Below are 20,703 nucleotides of genomic sequence, written 5' to 3'. Positions count from 1 at the left end.
TTAATTAAATAGATATTTTTCCCATTATTTTTTCCCTTTTTCTTTTCCCATTTAAGCAACTAGGCTGTTCTGTTCTCACTGCCTCGGGAAAGGTATGTTATAACCAAAAACAGAATTTTTTTTTTTTTAAAGAAGCCTCTTCCTGGCATTTATGCTTCCACCATTCCTTAAGGAACAGAAAGGACTCGTAACATAGACTTAGGTTTGGAAGAATTTTATAAAAGAAGCACAGTTCTCCCTAAAGCTCAAAGTTAGACCTGAAACCTCCAGGAGGCCAAGAGTGCAGTCAGGCCCGCAGACCACCCAGCACCCACTGAAGGAAGCACCCTGCATGGCCTGTGTCCACTAAGAGCTTCCTTTCAACAGCAGCACAGGCCCTCTGCCCGGTGACTGTTCCAGAAGAAACAATGCTACCTGTTCCTGGGACCTTTGCATCCCTCCCCATCCCAGCCCCATCAATAAGCATGGATTAGAGTGGTACTACAAAGCATCACTCCCCAGAAAACTGGGGGAATCTTTGCAGTGCACTCCCAGGAGGAACCACCATATCGAAAGCATGTTGACGATTCCTGAGCTCTACACAGTGGCAGCCTCTTTCACTTCTCATAGAACCAGTAACTTTCAACTCTGGCAATCTTGTTCTCACATAGATGCACACATTCTTTTCAGCTCGTCTCCCATTTGCCCCTTTTGGTTGCTTTGGGAAACACTCTCTCCTGTTCTCTCACTGGCATCATACAAGTAATCAAAATGGTGTCATACAAGTAATCAAAACAGTATTTTAAGGCCACTCTGGAAGCCCATTTATAAAGCTGTCTTTAGAGGGAGGAAAAGCAGAGTTCAAGTTTGGAGGAAAAAAAGACAATTGGGGACCTTCTATTTTGAAACTTGAAAGAAGAAGAAAAAATTTATTGTTCTTTGGTTGGTTGATCCTACAAATCTTGATCAATGTTTAATGCAACCTAAAAACAAGAAGTAAATATGCTTTAATACAACTAGAACTGTGAAATGTACAAGCCACAGAAAATTAAAGCTTAGGTAACTTCTATGTGACTATGTAAATGAAGCTTTTTGATAGTTTCAGATTATTTCAAATAAAATCCAAAGTCAATATAATAACAATTTAACTGTGTTCTGAATGTATTTATCAACCCATCCTTTCTTCTACTTCTCTTGCTATTCTCTCTTATTGTTATCAGTATCCTTCTTGCAAGGGTCCTGTACGCATCCCTTAAATGTTGAAATTTCTCATGTGAGCCAGGTAACCTGACTCACTCTCCTAGATTCACTTAGCATATATGCTGATGACTGCTGAATTCATCTCTCCTGCCTGGACCTCTCTCCTTCCTCCAGACCCATAACGTACTTCAAGGGGTCTTTGGCCATTTTCACCTGCATACCTCAGAGTGACCTGAAATCAACATGTCCACAACTGAAGACATCATTTTCACAAAACCTACTTTCTCTTCATATGTTCCTCAACTTAACGAATGGTAAAGCTCAAAAAATGGTGAAGAGTCCAGTTGCCCAAGGCAGAAATCTGGGCTTCATCCTTAATTTCTTTCTCTCCCTTATCTTCCCAGCTGATATCAAATCTACTCAGCTGTCCCCATCTCTGCTGTCTGGTCCTAGCCCTGGTCATCTTGCATCTGGATGACTGTGATAACCTCCTAAGTGGTCTCCTGTTTCCATTCCTGTCCACTCAGATCCTCTCTCCACCTTCTAAAAACACATATCTAATCCTTACATAAACGCTTTCAATGACTCCCACTGCACGTAAGTCCAAAATCCTTACGAGGACACACAGAGCCCAGTGTGATCTGGCCTTTATCCACTTCTCCAGCTTCAAATCACACCATTCTCCTAGCTCCATACAACTCAGCCGAAATACTGGACTATTTGCATTCCTTGAAAGCATCTTGCTCTCTCCATCCACTGGGTTCATCTCAGGTTAATTCCTTAAACGTCATTTCCTGGAGAAGACTCACCCAGGCTAGGTCAGGGTTCCCTGCTCTGTCCTCTCAGACCACCTTCCCCGCTGGCCCATGGTCCCCAAAGGGCAAAAACCCTATCTGTTTTGTTCACTGGTATTTTCTAGCTCCCTGCATGGTACCAAAACACAGCAGCCATTAAATAAAAATGTATCCACTGACCGATTAGCACCAAATTCTCCCAGCTCCACTTTCTGAACAGCTCTTAAAAACACCACTCACTACTTCAGGCCATCAGTGCCATCTCTCTGTAGATTACAAATAGCCTCCTGGTCGGTCTCCTCAAATCGATCACTCCATTCTCTTCTACACGCTATAGCCAGATGGCCTTCCTAAAACACAGTTCTGATCATGTTGGCCTCCACTACCTTTAGGATAAAATATAAACGTCTGAGCACAGATTACAAGTCCTTTCATGGTCTGGCCCCTGCTCTCCACTGCCTCAGCTCTGATCTCTCCCTGTCTCCCACTCTCTCTTCTCCCCTTCCCAGCCTCCCATCCCACCACTGAGTGACAAAGCTGACTTCCTCCAGGAAGCCTTCCCTGACCAAGGGTCCTCAACTGGGTGGCTGTCCCGCTTTGTCAGTGCCTACTGATGCAGGTGACTCAGTGCAGCCCTCTGCCAGGGCAGTCCCGGGTTACAGCTGCTGATGGGCCTCAGTTATCAACAGCCCCTCCTCTCGCTCTCCAAGCATACTGCTCTGGACCAGATATTACCTGCTCACTCTAACAATGACTATCAATTGCTTGTCCAGTTGTCTGTTTCTGCCCTAGACAAAGTCAAGATGGACCTGTTTTCGGTCATAAAAGCATCGGGCACAATTTACGCGGTGCATAGGAAACACTATATGTTTATTAAATAAGCAAATGGACTTATATACTTTAAAAGCATGCACTCTCATTAGGATATTTACTTGGCTCCACAGTTTGCTACTGAGAACCAAAACGTTGGCCCCCCAAAATTTAATTTAAAGATTATGTATTTCACCACGATTCTGAATACATATTTTGAAGAGATTTTGAAATTTTCAAAGGCTCATTTCCAAATATACACGTCACCCTCTGCACAGGAGGGCACACTGCTCCCTCCACATTAATGCCCAGTGACCTCCCCATCAGTGCCCACACATTTGTGTGGAGCCAGACAAGTGCCCGCCCTCACCCTCAGGGCCAGTAGCACAGTGCACAGAAGGGCGGAAGGCCAATTAGGGATAAGTCAGCACCCAGAACACTGGTTTTCTTTCTAGGAAACAAAAGGCCCATTTTGCCATCCAACCTTGGCCTGAGATACACTAGGCTCTCCCAAAGTTAAAAAAAAAAAAAAAAATCTGCTTTTCACAAAACACTTTCCTAAGGATACTCACATCAGATAGCATCGGTTCGTCAAGTTCTTCCACTCTGCTCAAGTTCGGCGCTCCGTATCGATCACTAATTTCAGCTAGTGTTTTGCCTGAGTCGGTTCCATCCTACAATCATAGAGTTCATTTTCACTTTCAAATGATTTTGAGATTAATACATTAATTTGCTTTCAGTTTTGCTAAGACACTTCTGTATTACAACATCAAAATTCAACATTGTCAATTAATGGAACGAACCAATACCTGTTAATGACAAGAGAATTCCAGGAATAAACGCAAAAACGTGTTTAAAAAAATACATCGGAAATTTAAAACATATCATTGCATGTAATCATGTGGTCAATAATCTCACAATATTCTGGTTTTTAAAAGTACAAAAACAAACCAAATCTCCCAGTTCTACCCACTTTGAGATTTTGCTTTAAAGCACATCATATTTGTGACTTGTTATTACTAGACTATGTACTTGGACTATCAGTTTTGATAATCTCCTTATTAAAAATTTAGCTATTAATGCATCAAAATTAAGCTTTACATTCCAGGATACTTATTCATTTCCCATAACATAGAGTAACTTTTTCTTCTCACCTCTCCATGTGAAATATCTTCACCCTTAGCTATATTTTCCATACTCATTCTCAACTCCTATAATACATAAAAATGAAGAAAAATACTTTGAATATATTTTCATTTTGAGTCCATGTTTAATTTTCAAGCATTTTATTTTTACATTATGATCAATTTAACAGCAAAAATGCTGTCCCTCTTAAAGGAGCAATGTGAATACAAAACTGCAGATACAGTCTCATTTAATACTCTATTAAGAGGTGACTACGATGTTTTGTCTATAATTAAATAGAACTTTTTAAAAAATGAAAAAGGCTAACTATTTCACTAACCCTGAAGCCAAATTACTAGCAAATTTGAAAAGTGACAAAATAACAATTTTAATAAACTCTTAGAATACGAGATTTTGAAAGAACTGACAGTTATGTAGAATTTTATACATAGTAAAAAAGAAGCAAATATTTCTGAGGGAATTAATCTGGCCCAAGGCACTATCCAATACATGACACGTCTCCACAGTACCTGGACAATGCCCTCTATAATGCTCTGAACACATGGGAGACTGCTTTCTGAATGTGAAAACGTAGAATCTGCTAACCAAGTCAAACCTTGCTGTGGCCTCTATCTTTTCATTCTAAGGCAGCAGGCTGACCTAACTGCTCCTGAGCTGATTCATTTCAGCTGTTCAAAGATTAGTGACCTTGTGACCATATATACAGTCACCCTGATTATTGGGGACATATATGGTACATATATGGTTTTCTCAAGATCATTCCCTTCTCCTGGGCATGTCTTATCCCACAACCACATGGCTCTGGTGGGAAAGCATATATTCTCACAGGACTCTGTTCCCCAGCCAAGGGATGGATACTTGACACAAACTAAGCCAGTCAGAATCCTTCCCCAAGATTCTTTTCTTAACTGAAACCCAAGAGAAAGGAATCTATTCCTCTCAGACAGTAGGAGCCACATTACAAGACCCAGGAACTATTAAGGACCGTGATCCTCACCCGTGTGCAGCAAACCAGGCCACAGTGAGAGACAACAGCAGCGGTAAGAGCCCTGGCAGCATTGATTCTCTTGCTCCCAAAGGTCTGGAAGACCCAACTCAACCAGAGCCCTTCACAGTTTAGTTGTAAAACCCTTTCTTCAACCCAGGATCCTTCCAATAAATTTCCTTTTGCAAATGATAGTTTAAGTTACGTCTCTGAAGCCATAAAAACGTGAGGACGAAAAGACATGGATGAATTTGTCTCTCAGCAAGGGGTCAAGCAGCAGTATGTTGCAGGGAAGAGAGGGGTGATAAGCCAGTAGGAATATGACTTATTAAAGTTACTGTGGCTCTGATCACACAGTCTGGTAATGGCCACAGAGTAACATGAATGGGACCCTCTGGAGCCAATCCCTTCTATAAATCACAGACTTCCCAGCACTCACATATAGCTATCAGGCATCTCAATAAAAAGTATTTTCAATTCTCTTATTATTTTGATCACTGTCTTCTTGATGTATTCCGGTTCTTCTTTCTTTTGCGATCACGGAATCTTAACTGAAGAGGAAGGGGGTATGCATTTACGTGTGTGTGCATGCATGGGTATCCATGTGTCCTATCATATTCAGACAAAAATAGATCAGCATTGGTGTTTTTTAAAACTATGGGGACACAGGTTCGTGCCCTGGTCTGGGAAGATCCCACATGCCGCGGAGCAACAAAGCCCATGAGCCACAACTACTGAGCCTGTGCGTCTGGAGCCCGTGCTCCGCAACAAGAGAGGCCGCGACAGTGAGAGGCCCGCGCACCGCGATGAAGAGTGGCCCCCGCTCGCCGCAACTAGAGAAAGCCCGCGCACAGAAACGAAGACCCAACACAGCCAAAAATAAAATTAATTAATTAAATTTTTAAAAAAAACTATGTACAGAGATTTGAATTTATCCTTTTAAAATCTCATCCTTTTGACTCACAAAAGTAGTTTTCCGACACTTGGGCTACAACAGGACTAAGTGATTTCACTTTGTAAAGAACAATTCTTAATAATCTCTTATTATAGAATGATGAGCATAGTACATTGATGAGAAGAAAAGAATTGAATTTACCTCAAGAGTTAAAAAAGTAATTAACTAATTAATTAAATCTCATCTTTTAAAAAAATTTAATTTACCCTTCCTACTTTTTAAAATTGCTTTAAATAATGATGCTTTCATCTAAGCCATTAATAAACATCTTCTACAAAACCTGCTTCTTTTTAAAATTTTAATTATGGAATAAATAGAGGAGTAACATTTGAGTAACAGATACTGGCTATAAGAAACAATATGAAATATCCAGTTGAAAAGTATAACTCAGTCATGCAGAAGTTTGGTCTATACGACACATACTTTTCGGACACAAGGAAACATTGGCCAAGCAGGAGGCTTGACATAAGACAGACACAGTCTGGGGGCTTCCCTGGTGGCGCAGTGGTTAAGAATCCGTCTGCCAAGGCAGGGGATTCGAGCCCTGGTCCAAGATCCCACATGCTGCGGAGCAACTAAGCCCGTGCACCACAACTACTGAGTCCAAGTGCCACAACTACTGAAGCCCATGCTCCGCCAACAAGAGAAGCCACTGCAATGAGAAGCCCATGCACCGCAACCAGAGAAAAGCCCACGCGCAGCAATGAAGACCCAACGCAGCCAAAAAAATAAAATAAAATGAAATAATAAAATAAATAAACTTATTAAAAAAAAACACAGACACAGTCAATGGAGATGGACTGTTTTGACATAAGTTACTGAATAGTTTATTTAAAGAAAGACATGAAAAATCCAAATAAAAACATACATACATATATATATTTTTGGCTGCGTTGGGTCTTCGTTGCTGCACACGGGCTTTCCTTAGTTGCAGCAAGCAGGGGTTACTCTTTGTTGCGGTGCGCGGGCTTCTCATTGTGGTGGCTTCTCTTGTTGTGGAGCACAGGCTCTAGGCGCGTGGGCTTCAGCAGCTGCGGCGTGTGGGCTCTGCAGTGTGGCTCATGGGCTCTAGAGCGCAGGCTCAGTAGTTGCGGCGCATGGGCTTAGTTGCTCCACTGCATGTGGGATCTTCCTGGACCAGGGATCGAACCCACATCCCCTGCATTGGCAGGCGGATTCTTAACCACCGTGCCACCAGGAAAGTCCCCAAAACATAGTTTTAAATGTAAAGGATTGTTGATAATACATCTAACATGAAGAAAAGAAACAAACTATTGTCTCAGAGATCAGAATACCCCCAATACTACAAAGAACTTCACCTTCAGTATCAGCTACCATAATTAGGAACAACTATCTCGTGACTAAAATGTTGACCAGGGCTTCCTGGCAACATTAGACCTTCCCGGCAGGTCTTTAGACTATGAATCCCCTGCTATAACAGCTGGAAGAAACAGCTTGAGGATTCTCAGAGGTTTTGAATAAAACAAACATTTATAAAACTTCAAATTACCTTCTCAAATTGTTCTTGAGCTCTCTGCAGTTCTTCTATTCTCTGTCTCTCTTTTTCTTGCATTTCCAACTCCAGCTGGAATGCCAGCTGTTGCTGAATATTTAGAAATAAATAAGTCATATTAGAGTCAGATCAATTGCAAGGAATTCACTCTATTACTCTGAAGTGTCCCAGGATAATTAAGTTTATGCCCACCTAAATTTCAGAAACTTACAAAAATAAATGGTCACAGCCACCCAGTACTTTAGCTTTTACAAATATTTCCTGAAGTATAAAATTAAAAAGGAAGCTTCCTTAATTGCTAATTTTAGAAAAGCACTGTTTGTACAAAATCAAGTCATTTTCTCTGTTCTTCCTGAAGCTACAAATGAGACTGCAGTGATTTTTTTTTTTTTTGGATAAAATCTCTTTAAGCACAGATGGATCTTCAAATAGCCAAACCTTGGTGGTAAAATAGTAGATAAGAACATTTTAAGTATATTATCTGAAACCAGAGATAATCAACAACATATTTGGTCCCAACTCAACATATATTCTAGCCACGCGAGAATAGGGGTCGGTAGACTAAATTCCTTGGGCCAAGCCTGACCCAACTCCTGTTTTTGTACAGCCCACGAGTGAAGAATGGTTTTTATACATTTTTCATGGTTGAATAATATCAAAAGAATAATATTTCATTGCACATGAAAATTATATGAAATTCAAGTGTCAGTGTCTATAAATAAAGCTCTATTAAAACACTGCCATGCTCACGCTCACTCACTTATTTACTGTGACTGCTTCTGCCCCATGACAGCACAGCTGAGGATATGCAACAGAGACCACAGGTGGTACTCTCACTGCCTTGCACTGCTGCTCAGCACACCACAAGTTCAGTGACACCATTATAACTCACAGCGTTTGGAGTGCCACGGTACCACTATACCGGGACTTTATTTATTTATTTTTTTATCAGTGCATTACCCATCATAACAAAACAAGAAAAGAAGTGGATTTTGAATGTTGTCCTTTTAAGACACAGTGAAGTGTGGGTTACTTTATTATCAGATTAAACAGCAAAGGACAGTGTTTCTCATGCAACGATACTGTACTAAAAGAATACAGTAAATATCAGCATTACCAGAGTAAGCACTCATCACAATCTTCTCAACTCACATGAATGCAAAGGTCAGAAATATTAAGGAATTTAAAACAGAATTATTTCATGAGAGCAGAATTTCTTCACAAAAATTAAAAATGAAAAGGAGGCTGCGGGCTACCCTGGTGGCACAGTGGTTAAGAATCTGCCTGCCAATGCAGGGGACACGGGTTCGAGCCCTGGTCTGGGAAGATCCCACATGCCGCGGAGCAACTAGGCCCGTGAGCCACAATTACTGAGCCTGCGCGTCTGGAGCCTGTGCTCCGCAACAAGAGAGGCCGCGATAATGAGAGGCCTGTGCACCGCGATGAAGAGTGGCCCCCACTTGCCACAACTAGAGAAAGCCCTCGCACAGAAATGAAAACCCAACACAGCCATAAATAAATAAATAAATAAATAAAAATTTTTTAAAAAAAGGAGGGTGCGACGAAAGTAAGATCCCAAGTGGCTCTTTTGTTAGCCAAGCAAAGAAATACATTTATCATTGGTGATTCAATTAAAACAAGTTAGAATTCAATGTCCAGAAAAAACATAAACTTAAGATTATTATCCTTTTGGTGAGAACAGCTGCTCAAAGAGTCGATTACACGGGGAGCAAAATGAATGGTCAATTAAAGACAAGGCAGGGCTTCCTTGGTGGCGCAGTGGTTAAGAATCCTCCTGCCAGGGCTTCCCTGGTGGCGCAGTGGTTGAGAATCTGCCTGCTAATGCAGGGGACACGGGTTCGAGCCCTGGTCTGGGAAGATCCCACATGCCACGGAGCAGCTGGGCCCGTGAGCCACAACTACTGAGCCTGCGCGTCTGGAGCCTGTGCCCCCCAACGGGAGGGGCCGCGATAGTGAAAGGCCCGCGCACCGCGATGAGGAGCGGTCCCCGCACCGCGATGAAGAGTGGCCCCCACTTGCCGTAACTAGAGAAAGCCCTCGCACGAACCGAAGACCCAACACAGCGAAAAATAAATAAATAAATAAATAAAGTAGCTATTAAAAAAAAAAAAAAAAAAAAAAAAAAAGAATCCTCCTGCCAATGCAGGGGACACGGGTTCGAGCCCTGCTCTGGGAAGATCCCACATGCTGCGGAGCAACTAAGCCCGTGCGCCACAACTACTGAGCCTGCGCTCTAGAGCCCGCGTACCACAACTACTGAGCCCACGTGCCACAACTACTGAAGCTCGCGTGCCTAGAGCCTGTGCTCCGCAACAAGAGAACCCACCGCAATGAGAAGCCCGTGCACCGCAATGGAAAGTAGCCCCCACTCGCCGCAACTAGAGAAAGCCCACGCCCAGCAACAAAGACCCAACACAGCCAAAAATAAATAAATAAAATAAATAAATTTTAAAAAAAGACAAGGCGAATGGTTTTGAGTGGTTTTCCTTGGCTCTTGATGAGTAGACAAATGCTCCCAACACTGCTTAGTTGCTGTTTATCAAAGGAGTCAATGCTGAGTTTGCAGTGACTGAAAAATCAACTGCTGTGAACAGTCTTCATGAACAGTACTACAGGCAAGAACATCTTCAAAGACGCTGAGGAACATTAATTCAGTACAACCAGATGTGACATCTGCTCAGATGTGTTACAACCAACAGTGATAAAAGTGTGTATGGAAGAGAAAAAGGCTTAATTGGACAAAATTTACAAAGTTGGTGAAAACACAGTGCTTAAAACCTATGAGTTCTCATTTTATGATTCAACAGCAGCTACTCTGCAGAAAATATTTGACTCTATCATGTGTTATTGAGCCAGCAGTGTTGAAACTGAGTCCCCGCTAAAGCTGAGTTCCCTTATTGAGTTTCTGATTAATCTCTCTATCCAAAACTTTATTCCCTTTCTTGTCCCCTCTGACCCCAATCCTGTGCTAACTGAACACTAATCAACCAGAGTCAGATGACTAAAATTGCTCTTGTCAATAGCATCGTTAATGTACTAAAATTGCTATTATAGATATCATCATTAATGTACAAACTCAGGTTGTTTCTCTAGGACAAGATGAGCTAACAGACCCCCCAAGCCATGGACCACCTGGCCGGAGAACTGTAAACTGGAGACATCCTCACTTCCAAAAGAGTCAATGTTGAGTTCAAAATCAACTATACTTCAATTAAAAAAAAAGAAAAGAAATGTCACAGAAACGTCACAAGATTAATCCTAGCCTCTTTGCTCTTCCCCTTTAAGAAAACCCCTCACTCAAAGACTCAGTTGGAGTGGATCTGAGGCTTGTCTCCCACTTCCTTGCTTGGCACCCTACAATAAACTCTGTACTTTCCTTCACTACAACCCACTGTCAATAGATTTGGCTTTGCTGTGTGTTGGGCGAGCAGACCCGAGTTTGGTTCAGTAACGGTGTCAACAGTGACCTTCATTTACCCTTATGAACTTAAGCATCATTTCTGTGAATTTCTGTCAGAAATAGAAGCTGAATATATCTTGACTTGCCCTACCACCCCATAGTTCCATGGCTCAACAGTGGTAATGTTTTATTGTGAATTTTTGAGCTCAGGGACAAGACTGACGTTTTTCTTAATGAGAAGACCATTTTCAACTACAATTATCAAACATTAAATAGCTTTGGAAATTAGCTTCCGCTGCAGACTTAATAACGATTTTTAATCAATTTAACCTAAAAGTTGCCTATAAGGCAAAACAGCACTCATATGTAAAACTTACACTGCAGGAAAGTCATTGCAGCAATAACTAATTTTCTGAATCACAATGTCAAGCTGCTTTATACACTCCCAGTGCTTTCAGAAACAGGATTTCCATTCCCACACAAATTTGTGACAGATACATTTTCCAAGCTCAAACTATAGTTCCAGAGTGTTTTTAGGCCTTGACGTAAGTGCAAAGGAAATTCCCACATTTCAAAATCCATTTAACTGTGTAACTGAGAAGTTTTCACCAACCTTCAACTGGAAGGGATTAATCTACCAGGTAGTGGCTAAAAGACAAATATCAAGAGGAAAATCTAATAGAATTCTACGAGTGCCTTCCAAGAGATGAATACACTCAAAACTATAGGCACATGGACTGATATCAATATTTGGCAGGACCTATGAGGGAAAAGACATTTTTCAAAGATGACATACATAAAATCTCATTATAGATCAGCATTAACAGATACATATTTTCAATACATTTTGATGATAGGGAACATTATCTTTGAACTCCAACTAAGTGAAACGTTATCTTTAAAAAGGGAATGTAGAGCCACAACTACTGAGCCTGCGCATCTGGAGCCTGTGCTCCGCAACGAGAGGCCGCGACAGTGAAAGGCCCGCGCACCGCGATGAAGAGTGGCCCCCGCTCGCCGCAACTGGAGAAAACCCACGCACAGAAATGAAGACCCAACACGGCCAAAAATAAATTAATTAATTAATTTTTTTTTTTTTTAAAAAGGGAATGTAATTCTTCTCAATAATAAGCCTACACTGCAGAAAAAATTGTATTTGATTTTTTAAAATTTTTACTTCATCAATAAAACATTTGTAGAAATTTATTTTCTCTCTTGCTATAGCTACATAGTATACCATAATCCCTACATAATATCCTCAATTTTGCTTCTTGGCCTGAAAATCATAAAATATCCACCTTTACAGAAAGAGTTTGTCAACCTCAGCTAGAAAATAATTTCTCACTATCAGTCCAGTGCCACCCCATAAACGACCTAATAAAAGCTCATTCCATTAAGAGCACTTTAAAACTATATTTTTAAACGCATTTAAAAAAATAATACATTTTTACAAAGAGATAATAAACAGTGATTAATATTCATTAACAAAGGGCTGTTTAAGGTAATTTCTTCATATTCCTATATCATCCCCACTAAGATAAAAGTGATAGGGCTTCCCTGGTGGCACAGTGGTTGAGAATCTGCCTGCCAATGCAGGGGACACGGGTTTGAGCTCTGGTCTGGGAGGATCCCACCTGCCGCGGAGTAACTAGGCCTGTGAGCCACAACTACTGAGCCTGTGCGTCTGGAGCCTGTGCCCAACAACAAGAGAGGCAGCGACAGTGAAAGGCCCGCGCACCACGATGAAGAGTGGCCCCCACTTGCCGCAACTAGAGAAAGCCGTCGCACAGAAACGAAGACCCAATACAGCCAAAAATACATAAATTAATTAATTAATTTAAAAAAAAAAAAAACTGATGGGCTAGGTAGCCGAAATGCAGGAACGTTATCATTCAATCAACTTTCCGCTATTTGTAGAGGAAGCGAAATTAATCTCTCAACAATAACACAAAGTGCAGTTGCTAAATACCAACCACATTGGTCAACATAACCGGTTTCTTAACATTTTCAGGAAATGTTCGAAACCCAGTCGCTTTCTTCACACATGTGTAAAACCATTAGAAAAACATTCAAACAAATACAAAAGCTAGTACTTCCAAAATGAACTCTTAAGCAGAAAACAGCAAGAAAAATGTTTCCCTGCTCACAAGGACCCAGGCTTGCTGGAGAATGCCTAAAATTTCAAGGAATTTCAACTCAGTGGTACTGATTATGAGGACACCTGCTCTTGCAACCAACAGGCAGGTGACCAGAGTCCTGACCTTCCAGCTCACTTGACTCGGGGGACACGGAGAGGCCTCTCTCTTTCTCTTCATCTGTTGGTCCACTCGTCCCTTCTCCTCCTCTCATCTATCTCTGCCCACCAATCCACTTCTTTAATGGGCCATCACATCTTCTGCAGGATATCACTATGTCTTCCACCCCCAATACAATGCTTAGGGTTTGATGCACAGGGGATGGCTTCATACTGATACAGCTAGAAAAATGTTTGGGTTCTAGTATTGCCAAATTTTATTTAAGTAAGGTAAAGAAGATGAGTCAAAGCAAGTTAAACATCTCCATATCTGTGATCTAACTATCTTAGGGAAGGAGAACGGCTGAGAAGTTCTCCTTATTCTGATAGACAGGGGACAGATGCCAGCTCTAGGAGCTGGAAGAGGCAGGGCAGCTCCTCACTCAAAGTTGGGGCGACTGCAGCAGACACTTGCCCATTTGGACGGTCATTTGACATCCAACTCAACACTGTGCAACCTCCCCACAAAAATAAGCCAAATGACTGAAAAATGAAGACTCAGAAGCAGTAAAGGTGCCTAGAATAGCCATATCCATCTAAGGTGCCTAGAATGATCTACCCCAGTATCAAGGATGGGAGACAAGACAGAGAAGCTAGTTTCTATGTCTACATTTTCCTTTTTTATCCACACACCCAAATAATAGGCTTCTTTCCCTTTTTATAATATGTAAACTGGAGTTGAGAATCTAGAGTTAAGTACCATATGATAGAAGTATAGGGTGACTCCAACTTGGTTTAGAAGAGCTCCATAAATTAAATTAGTCCAGAAGTCACTCTAGAACTTTCCCCTCTCTGGTTTATACTCCATGACCCACCTCTTCAACCATTTTCAAACCAACATCTTTAGCTCCCCAATCCTGCTAACCCAAACTCACTTCAGTCAAAGGGTCTGTCTCCTCCACATCCTCACTCAAATATTCAGGCCTAGGTGGAGAAAATCACATCTTCACAAAACCAAACCAAAAGGCCCCATTATGACTGCTTGGTCTCAGGGAATTCAGTGCTACCGAGGGATGCTAAGCTTCCTTGGTCAACTCTACCTCTCCAAAGCCACTGTTTCAAACCTTCCCCACTCTCCCCACACCTCCTACCTTACCACCTCATTCTGGGCAGATGATCATGGTCCCTACTTCATAAAAAAGAAATAGTCACACAGAAACTGCTTTCAACTTTTGCCACAAAACCTACACACCACATGTACCTAATGCCGTGCTCTCCTCTTTCCTTGAATCAAAGAATCAAAGAAGGGCCCCTCCACCTGCCTAACCTGTGTTCCAGAGCCAATTTCCTCTGGTCTCCATGAAAAGTTGACTCTAGTAATCATCCCCTTTATTTCTTTACATCAACCACTCCCCTCCACTCTGTTCCTTAAAAAAACCAAACAAATAAACAAAAGAAAACTCCTTCCCTGAAAATCTCCTTGAAAGCATTACCTCTACTCACCATCTCCATCTCCCCTGCTTTACCCCACCCCACATTCGCTGCTCCCACCAAGGTCACCAGTGGCCTTAAATGAGACTTGGCAGTTCTGTTCCCACTCAACCAGCCACAGACATGGTTGACCACTCAGGTCTCATTGAGATGCTGTCCCCTTGGCTTCTGTGACAGCAGACTCTCTGGGTTTTCCTCCTACCTCACCACCACTGCTTCTTCTCCAGTAAAGAAGCCACATACAGACATAAAGATGAAGATATAAGAAAGCTACATCTAAGCAACAAGAGATGAGTTTTTGAACACTTGGGTTGCACCACACCAAGGGTGACTCCACTAGTTCCAATCACCACTAAACTCTCTTGTCTCACCTGCTGAAACAGGAGCTCCTCTGCTTTAAGTCTCTCCATCATTTCCTGCTCCATCACAGCTAATTCTCTTTCATGCTCCAACTGGGCCATTTCCTCTTGTCTCTAACATGGTTTAAAAAAAAAAACAACATCATGTGACTAATTACAGATAAAACAATCTGTAAAAACAATCTTAACAGCATCTTAATCTCCAACAGTAGGGAAAGGATTAAGCAAATTATAGTCTATCCATTTGAAAACTGTATAATAATTGGGGGAAATGTGTGTTTTATTTCAACAAAGAGCACAAAATTAAAATTACACAGCAAATACAGTCACAATTGTGTAAAATAAAAAAATCTCCAGGCAAATGTGTAGAAAAAAGACTAGAATACCTAAAAATACCTAAGAATCTAAATAGAGGTCTTCTTTATTTTCTTCTTTCTACTTTTTCATGTTATCCAAGTTTTGTATAATAAACATACTATTTTTATAATAGAAAGAAATGATAATATTGAACTTTTTTTAAAAAGCAAAGAAGCTGGACCAATTATTTCACTCCTCTAATTTTATAAAAGAAGATCCACAATGGAACAGGATAGAAAGCCCAGAAATAAACCCAAGCACCTATGGTCAATTAATGGAGAAAAGACAGTCTTTTCAATAAGTGGTGCTGGGAAAACTGGACAGCTACATGTAAAAGAATGAAATTAGAACATTCTCTAGCACCATACACAAAAATAAACTCAAAATGGATTAAAGCGCTAAATGTAAGACTGGATACTATAAAACTTCTAGAGCAAAACATAGGCAGGCCACTCTTTGACCTAAATCACAGCAATACCTTTTCTGGATCCATCTCCTAGAGTAATGGAAATAAAAACAAAAATAAACAAATGGGACCTGATTAAACTTAAAAGCTTTTGCACAGCAAAGGAAGCCATAAACAAAAAGACAACCTATGGAATGGGAGAAAATATTTGCAAACGATGCAACCGACAGGGATTTATCTCCAAACTATACGAACAGCTCATATAGCTCAATATCAGAAAAACAAACAACCCAATCAAAAAATGGGCAGAAGATCTAAATAGACATTTCTCCAAAGAAGACATACAGATGGCCAAAGGCACATGAAAAGATGCTCAGCATCACTAATTACTAGAGAAATGCAAATCAAAACTACAATGAGGTATCACCTCACACCAGTCAGAATGGCCATCATCAAAAAGTTTATAAACAGTAAATGCTGGAGAGGGTGTGGAGGAAAGGGAATCCTCCTACACTGTTGGTGGGAATGTAAATTGGTACAGTCACTACGGAGAACAGTGTGGAGGTTCCTTAAAAAACTAAAAATAGAGTGCATATGATCCTTCAATCCCACTCCTGGGTATATATCCGGAGAAAAACATAATTCTAAAAGATACATGCACCCCCTGGGGCTTACCTGGTGGCGCAGTGGTTGAGAATCTGCCTGCCAATGCAGGGCACATGGGTTCGAGCCCTGGTCTGGGAAGATCCCACATGCCGCGGAGCAACTAGGCCCGTGAGCCACAACTACTGAGCCTGCGCGTCTGGAGCCTGAGCTCCGCAACAGGAGAGGCCGCGATAGTGAGAGGCCCGCGCACCGCGATGAAGAGTGGCCCCCGCTTGCCACAACTAGAGAAAGCCCTCGCACAGAAACGAAGACCCAACACAGCCAAAAATAAAAATAAATAAATAAATAAAATTTAAAAAAAAAAAAAAAAAAAAAAAGATACATGCACCCCAATGTTCACTGCAGCACTACTTACAATAGCCAAGACATGGAAGCAACCTAAATGTCCACTGACAGATGAATGGATAAAGAAGATGTGGTACATATATACAATGGAATACTACTCAGCCATAAAAATGAATGAAATAATGCCATTTGTAGCAACATGGATGGACCTAGAGATTATCATATTAAGTGAATTAAGTCAGACAGAGAAAGACAAATATTATATGATATCAGTTATATGTGGAATCTAAAAAATGATACAAATGAACTTATTAACAAAACAGAAACAGACTCACAGACTTAGAAAACAAACTTATGGTTACCAAAAGGGAGAGGCTGGGAGGGGAGAGATAAATCAGGAATTTGGGAGTAACATATACACACTACTATATATAAAATAGATAAACAACAAGGACCTACTGTACAGTGCAGGGAACTATACTGAGTATTTTGTAATAACCTATATGGAAAAAGAATCTGAAAAAAAATATGTGTGTATGTGTGTGTGTGTATATATATATATATATATACACACACACACATATATGCATAACTGAGTCACTTTGCTGTAGACCTGAAACTAACGTAACATTGTAAATCAACTATACTTCAATAAAAAATAAATTAAAAAAAAAGAAGATCCATACTTACTTGTTGCTCCACGGTCACATTGTTCTTATACTTGTAAATCCACAATGCTAAGTATTCTATTGGATCCACTGGGCGCATCCTTGCCACTTCTGCAAGACCTTGAGTTAGACAGGTCCCAAGATTCTTTTGAAGATATGCCGACTCCATTTCTAACTGCTAAATAAAAACCTCTGAAAGATAAACGTTTTGCATTAGTGCAGGAAATTTTCAATGAAGGCACAATCAAAGTAGAGTTCAGTGAGGCCAACAAAGCATTACATCCTGTCACCAGTCATGGGCACCTGCCATCAGGGATGGCACAAGCAAGCTGGCTCCAGGACACTTCTAGCAGTTTCCAAAAAGCCTCCACAGAAGTCACTACAACTAAAATAGTTTCAAAAACTTGAAGGACCCTGGAGTCCAAGAGTCAGAAAAGGGTTACTGTCATTAGTGATGGTGAGACGACTATATGGCAAGTGATGCATGTCTTACTAAATCCTTACAACATACGTGAACATGGTATCATTAGCCCCACTGTGCAGATGAGGTCGCCCAGGCCCAAAGAGCATAAGTGAACAGCCCAGGATCACACAGGTGGCGTATGATGAAGAGGGATTCATACCCAACTCTTGATTCCAGAGTCATTACCCTAAGTGACTTACTAAGATGCTCCTCCCGAGCCATGAGAGTCGTTTCTAGAAAATATCACAATAGACCACCTCAAATTTTTTAAAAATCCAAGTATCTCAAGGCCAAAGAATAAAAAAATTCAACCTTCAAAGAACAGCATATGAAGCTCCTCATGCTTTGGCCCCAATTCTGTTTCCAGGCTCACCTCTAGATATCATTTCTGCCTCTAACATATTCTGGGCTCTAACTACACAGAACATCCTGCCATTCTGCTGCTCACACCTTGCATGTTTCCATCTCCATGACTTTTGCACATGATGGCCCCCTCACTTTCTCTCAGCTTGGAAAATATCTCATCTGCAAGGTATCAATCATCTCTAATTCCACACCGCTGTGGCTAATACAACCATCTCCTAGGCAACACAAAGATGTTCCTCCTTCCGCAAGCAGCTCACACAGTACTTGTCACACTATCTGAGCATTATCTGTGTATGCACATGTCTGTCCTTCTGCTAGAGGACAAACTTCTCTAGCTCCTCAAAAAGCGTGTTTCAATCACAGCGTGGACACAGCTGGCTCTCCATGGTGGCAAGTGAATGAGTTTCTCCACTCTCTCAGTAATGTCCCAGTTTATTTACAAATATGGACACGAATCATCTCAGATCAGACAGAGAGAGAGAGATGGGGAGGGACGGAGGGAGGGAGGGAGGAAGGAAGGAAGGAAGGAAGGAAGGGAGGGGAAAAGAAAGAAAGAAAAAGAAGGAAGGAAGGAAGGAAGAAAAGAAAGAAAGAAAGAAAGAAAAAGAAAGAAAGGGAAATGCAGTAACTACTCTATTTAAGGTGCTTTGAAAAAACTGATCACCTTCGAATTACCCTTATGGAATCCAGACTCCTCTGAGAATCTGATGAAATGTACTCATTATTCAACAAATATATATTGAGTACCTATTACATGTCAGGCATGAGCAATTATAGGGGACAGACTGCCAGTGTCTAGACCTGTCCCTGGACAAATCCACCTAACATTCTACACAAAATTTCAGAAACAATGACCTCCTGAGTTTCATCCATAGACCCCAATACTACTCTCTCTCATATGATGGTGGTAGAGTACAAAATGGCATAACCCCATGGAGAAAAATTTGTAAATACCTAGAAAATTACGTATGTATTTACCCTTTGACTGATCAATCTCACTTCTGGGATCCTATCTTGCAAAAATATGCAGTGATATATGCACAGGGTTGTTTTGCACTATTACTAGGGATAGCCAAATTGGGACCCCATGCAGATGTTCATCATTAAAGGATTAATGAGATACAGCTACACAATGAATTATTGTGCAGATAAAAAGAGAATGAGGAAGATCTCCAAAACTGGGAGTGATCTCTAGAACACAATGTGAAGTGAAAAAAAGCAAGATGAAGAATTTGCGTATAGTGTGCCGTCTTTTGTATTAGCAACAGTAGTGGGGAAAGGAATGTGTATGTGTGTATACATAAATGTAGTCATAAAAACAAACTAAAAACCGGCACAAACGAACCTAATTCCCTGTCAAGCTGTGTGTCTTAACCACACAGAGAAAAGAATTATTACAACTGAGTATGGAACACAGTATCCTCATCGTACTTCTTCAATAATACTCTAAAGACAAATCTCAATGTCATCTGAAACAGAGTAACAATTAAAAAGGGAACAGATTACTGCTGCTACTCCAGAAAGATAACAAACACATGGGAAGGGTACCGTGGTCCGTAAGGAGAAACCTCCCAAGTAGTATTGGTCTCAAACCTACGCAGGCTGCATCTCGTTAACAGCGGAACCCAGGTGAAACTCATTACCTCGCTTGGCTTGTTTCCTGCCCATGAAACAGCGACAATACCCATCTCAAAAGCCTGTTGTAAGGAATATTATTTTTCATACACAGCAACAGGCATCTTGGCTCATACATAAGAAAGCCCCTTCCCACAGAAACAGCTGCCTCAAGCCTGGAGAAGCTGTCAGAAGAAATAGAAGGCGGTTCCTCGCTCATGCTTGGGAGAAAGCCGGCCGAGTAGGAAAGGAAGGGACCGGGTAGGGTTGTCAGTTTTGCAAATAAAAATACAGGATGCCCAGTTAAATTTCAGATAAACAAGGACTAATTTTGTATTATACTATATTTGTGCTAAAAAGCACAAAATCTGTGAAATTCATTTTTCACTGCGTACGCCGAATTTTATCTGGCAACCCTGGATTCCGAGCGCTTCGGCTGGTTTTCCATCCCGGGTCCGCGGAAGGGTGCCCGCCTCCCCTGCCCCTCCAAATGGCGCGGCGCCGCTCACCACCGAGAAGGAGGACCCAGCCGCAGAGGTGTCCACGGAGTCTGGCGCTGAGCTAACCCTCTGGAGCCTGGACGTCGCCTGAGCCCTACACCACTCGCAAGGTCCAACGGTCAAAACCGCCTCCGTCTGCCGGAACCCAGCCCAGCACCAGGAGCCGTTCTTCCCAGACTGCGCCTGCGTTCTAAATGCGGGCGGCTGACGCACGCGCCTACCTACCCGCGAGTCGCGTCCCGTCGCTAGGCAACGAGCGTGCGCGCTCCAGGTGCGGGAGACGGCCGGGAGCAGAGAGGAAGGGGCGCCCGCGGAGAGCTGAGCCGACTGCGCCCGGCGGGGATCGTGGGAGGGGGCGCGCGGGCGGGGGTTGATCGGAGGCGGGGCCCGGAGGAGGAGGTGCTGCAGAGAGCAGAGGCGGGCGGAGCGGGGAGGGGTAGGACGAGCAATTGAGAGCAGGGGGCGCGCGGGGTGTGCAAGGTGCCGGGTGGA

At 41.9% G+C, this 20,703-nt stretch overlaps 1 protein-coding gene across 2 annotated transcripts; it reads right to left on the bottom strand.

Moving 5' to 3' along the window:
* Nucleotides 1-912: 912 nt before the first annotated feature.
* On the bottom strand, nucleotides 913-20,534 carry DYDC1 (DPY30 domain containing 1). 2 transcript variants are annotated; one of them, XM_059899468.1, is made up of 7 exons: nucleotides 20,437-20,534; nucleotides 17,291-17,460; nucleotides 14,899-15,000; nucleotides 7,380-7,472; nucleotides 3,938-3,994; nucleotides 3,356-3,457; nucleotides 913-962 (listed from the first exon to the last, which is right to left on the bottom strand). In XM_059899468.1, exons 2-7 carry the CDS (start codon nucleotides 17,435-17,437, stop codon nucleotides 933-935), a joined length of 531 nt encoding a protein of 176 aa, XP_059755451.1. In that variant the 5' UTR covers nucleotides 17,438-17,460; nucleotides 20,437-20,534; the 3' UTR covers nucleotides 913-932. The 2 variants fall into 2 exon arrangements, with proteins under 2 accessions (XP_059755451.1, XP_059755450.1); XM_059899467.1 differs by lacking the exon at nucleotides 20,437-20,534 and adding an exon at nucleotides 20,221-20,329.
* Nucleotides 20,535-20,703: the final 169 nt, after the last annotated feature.

The sequence above is a fragment of the Balaenoptera ricei genome, chromosome 16 (genome assembly GCF_028023285.1).
Source record: "Balaenoptera ricei isolate mBalRic1 chromosome 16, mBalRic1.hap2, whole genome shotgun sequence".
NCBI lineage: Eukaryota > Metazoa > Chordata > Mammalia > Artiodactyla > Balaenopteridae > Balaenoptera > Balaenoptera ricei.
The sequence above is the reverse complement of the archived record's forward strand: the minus strand, read 5'-3'. Positions and strand labels throughout refer to the sequence as shown.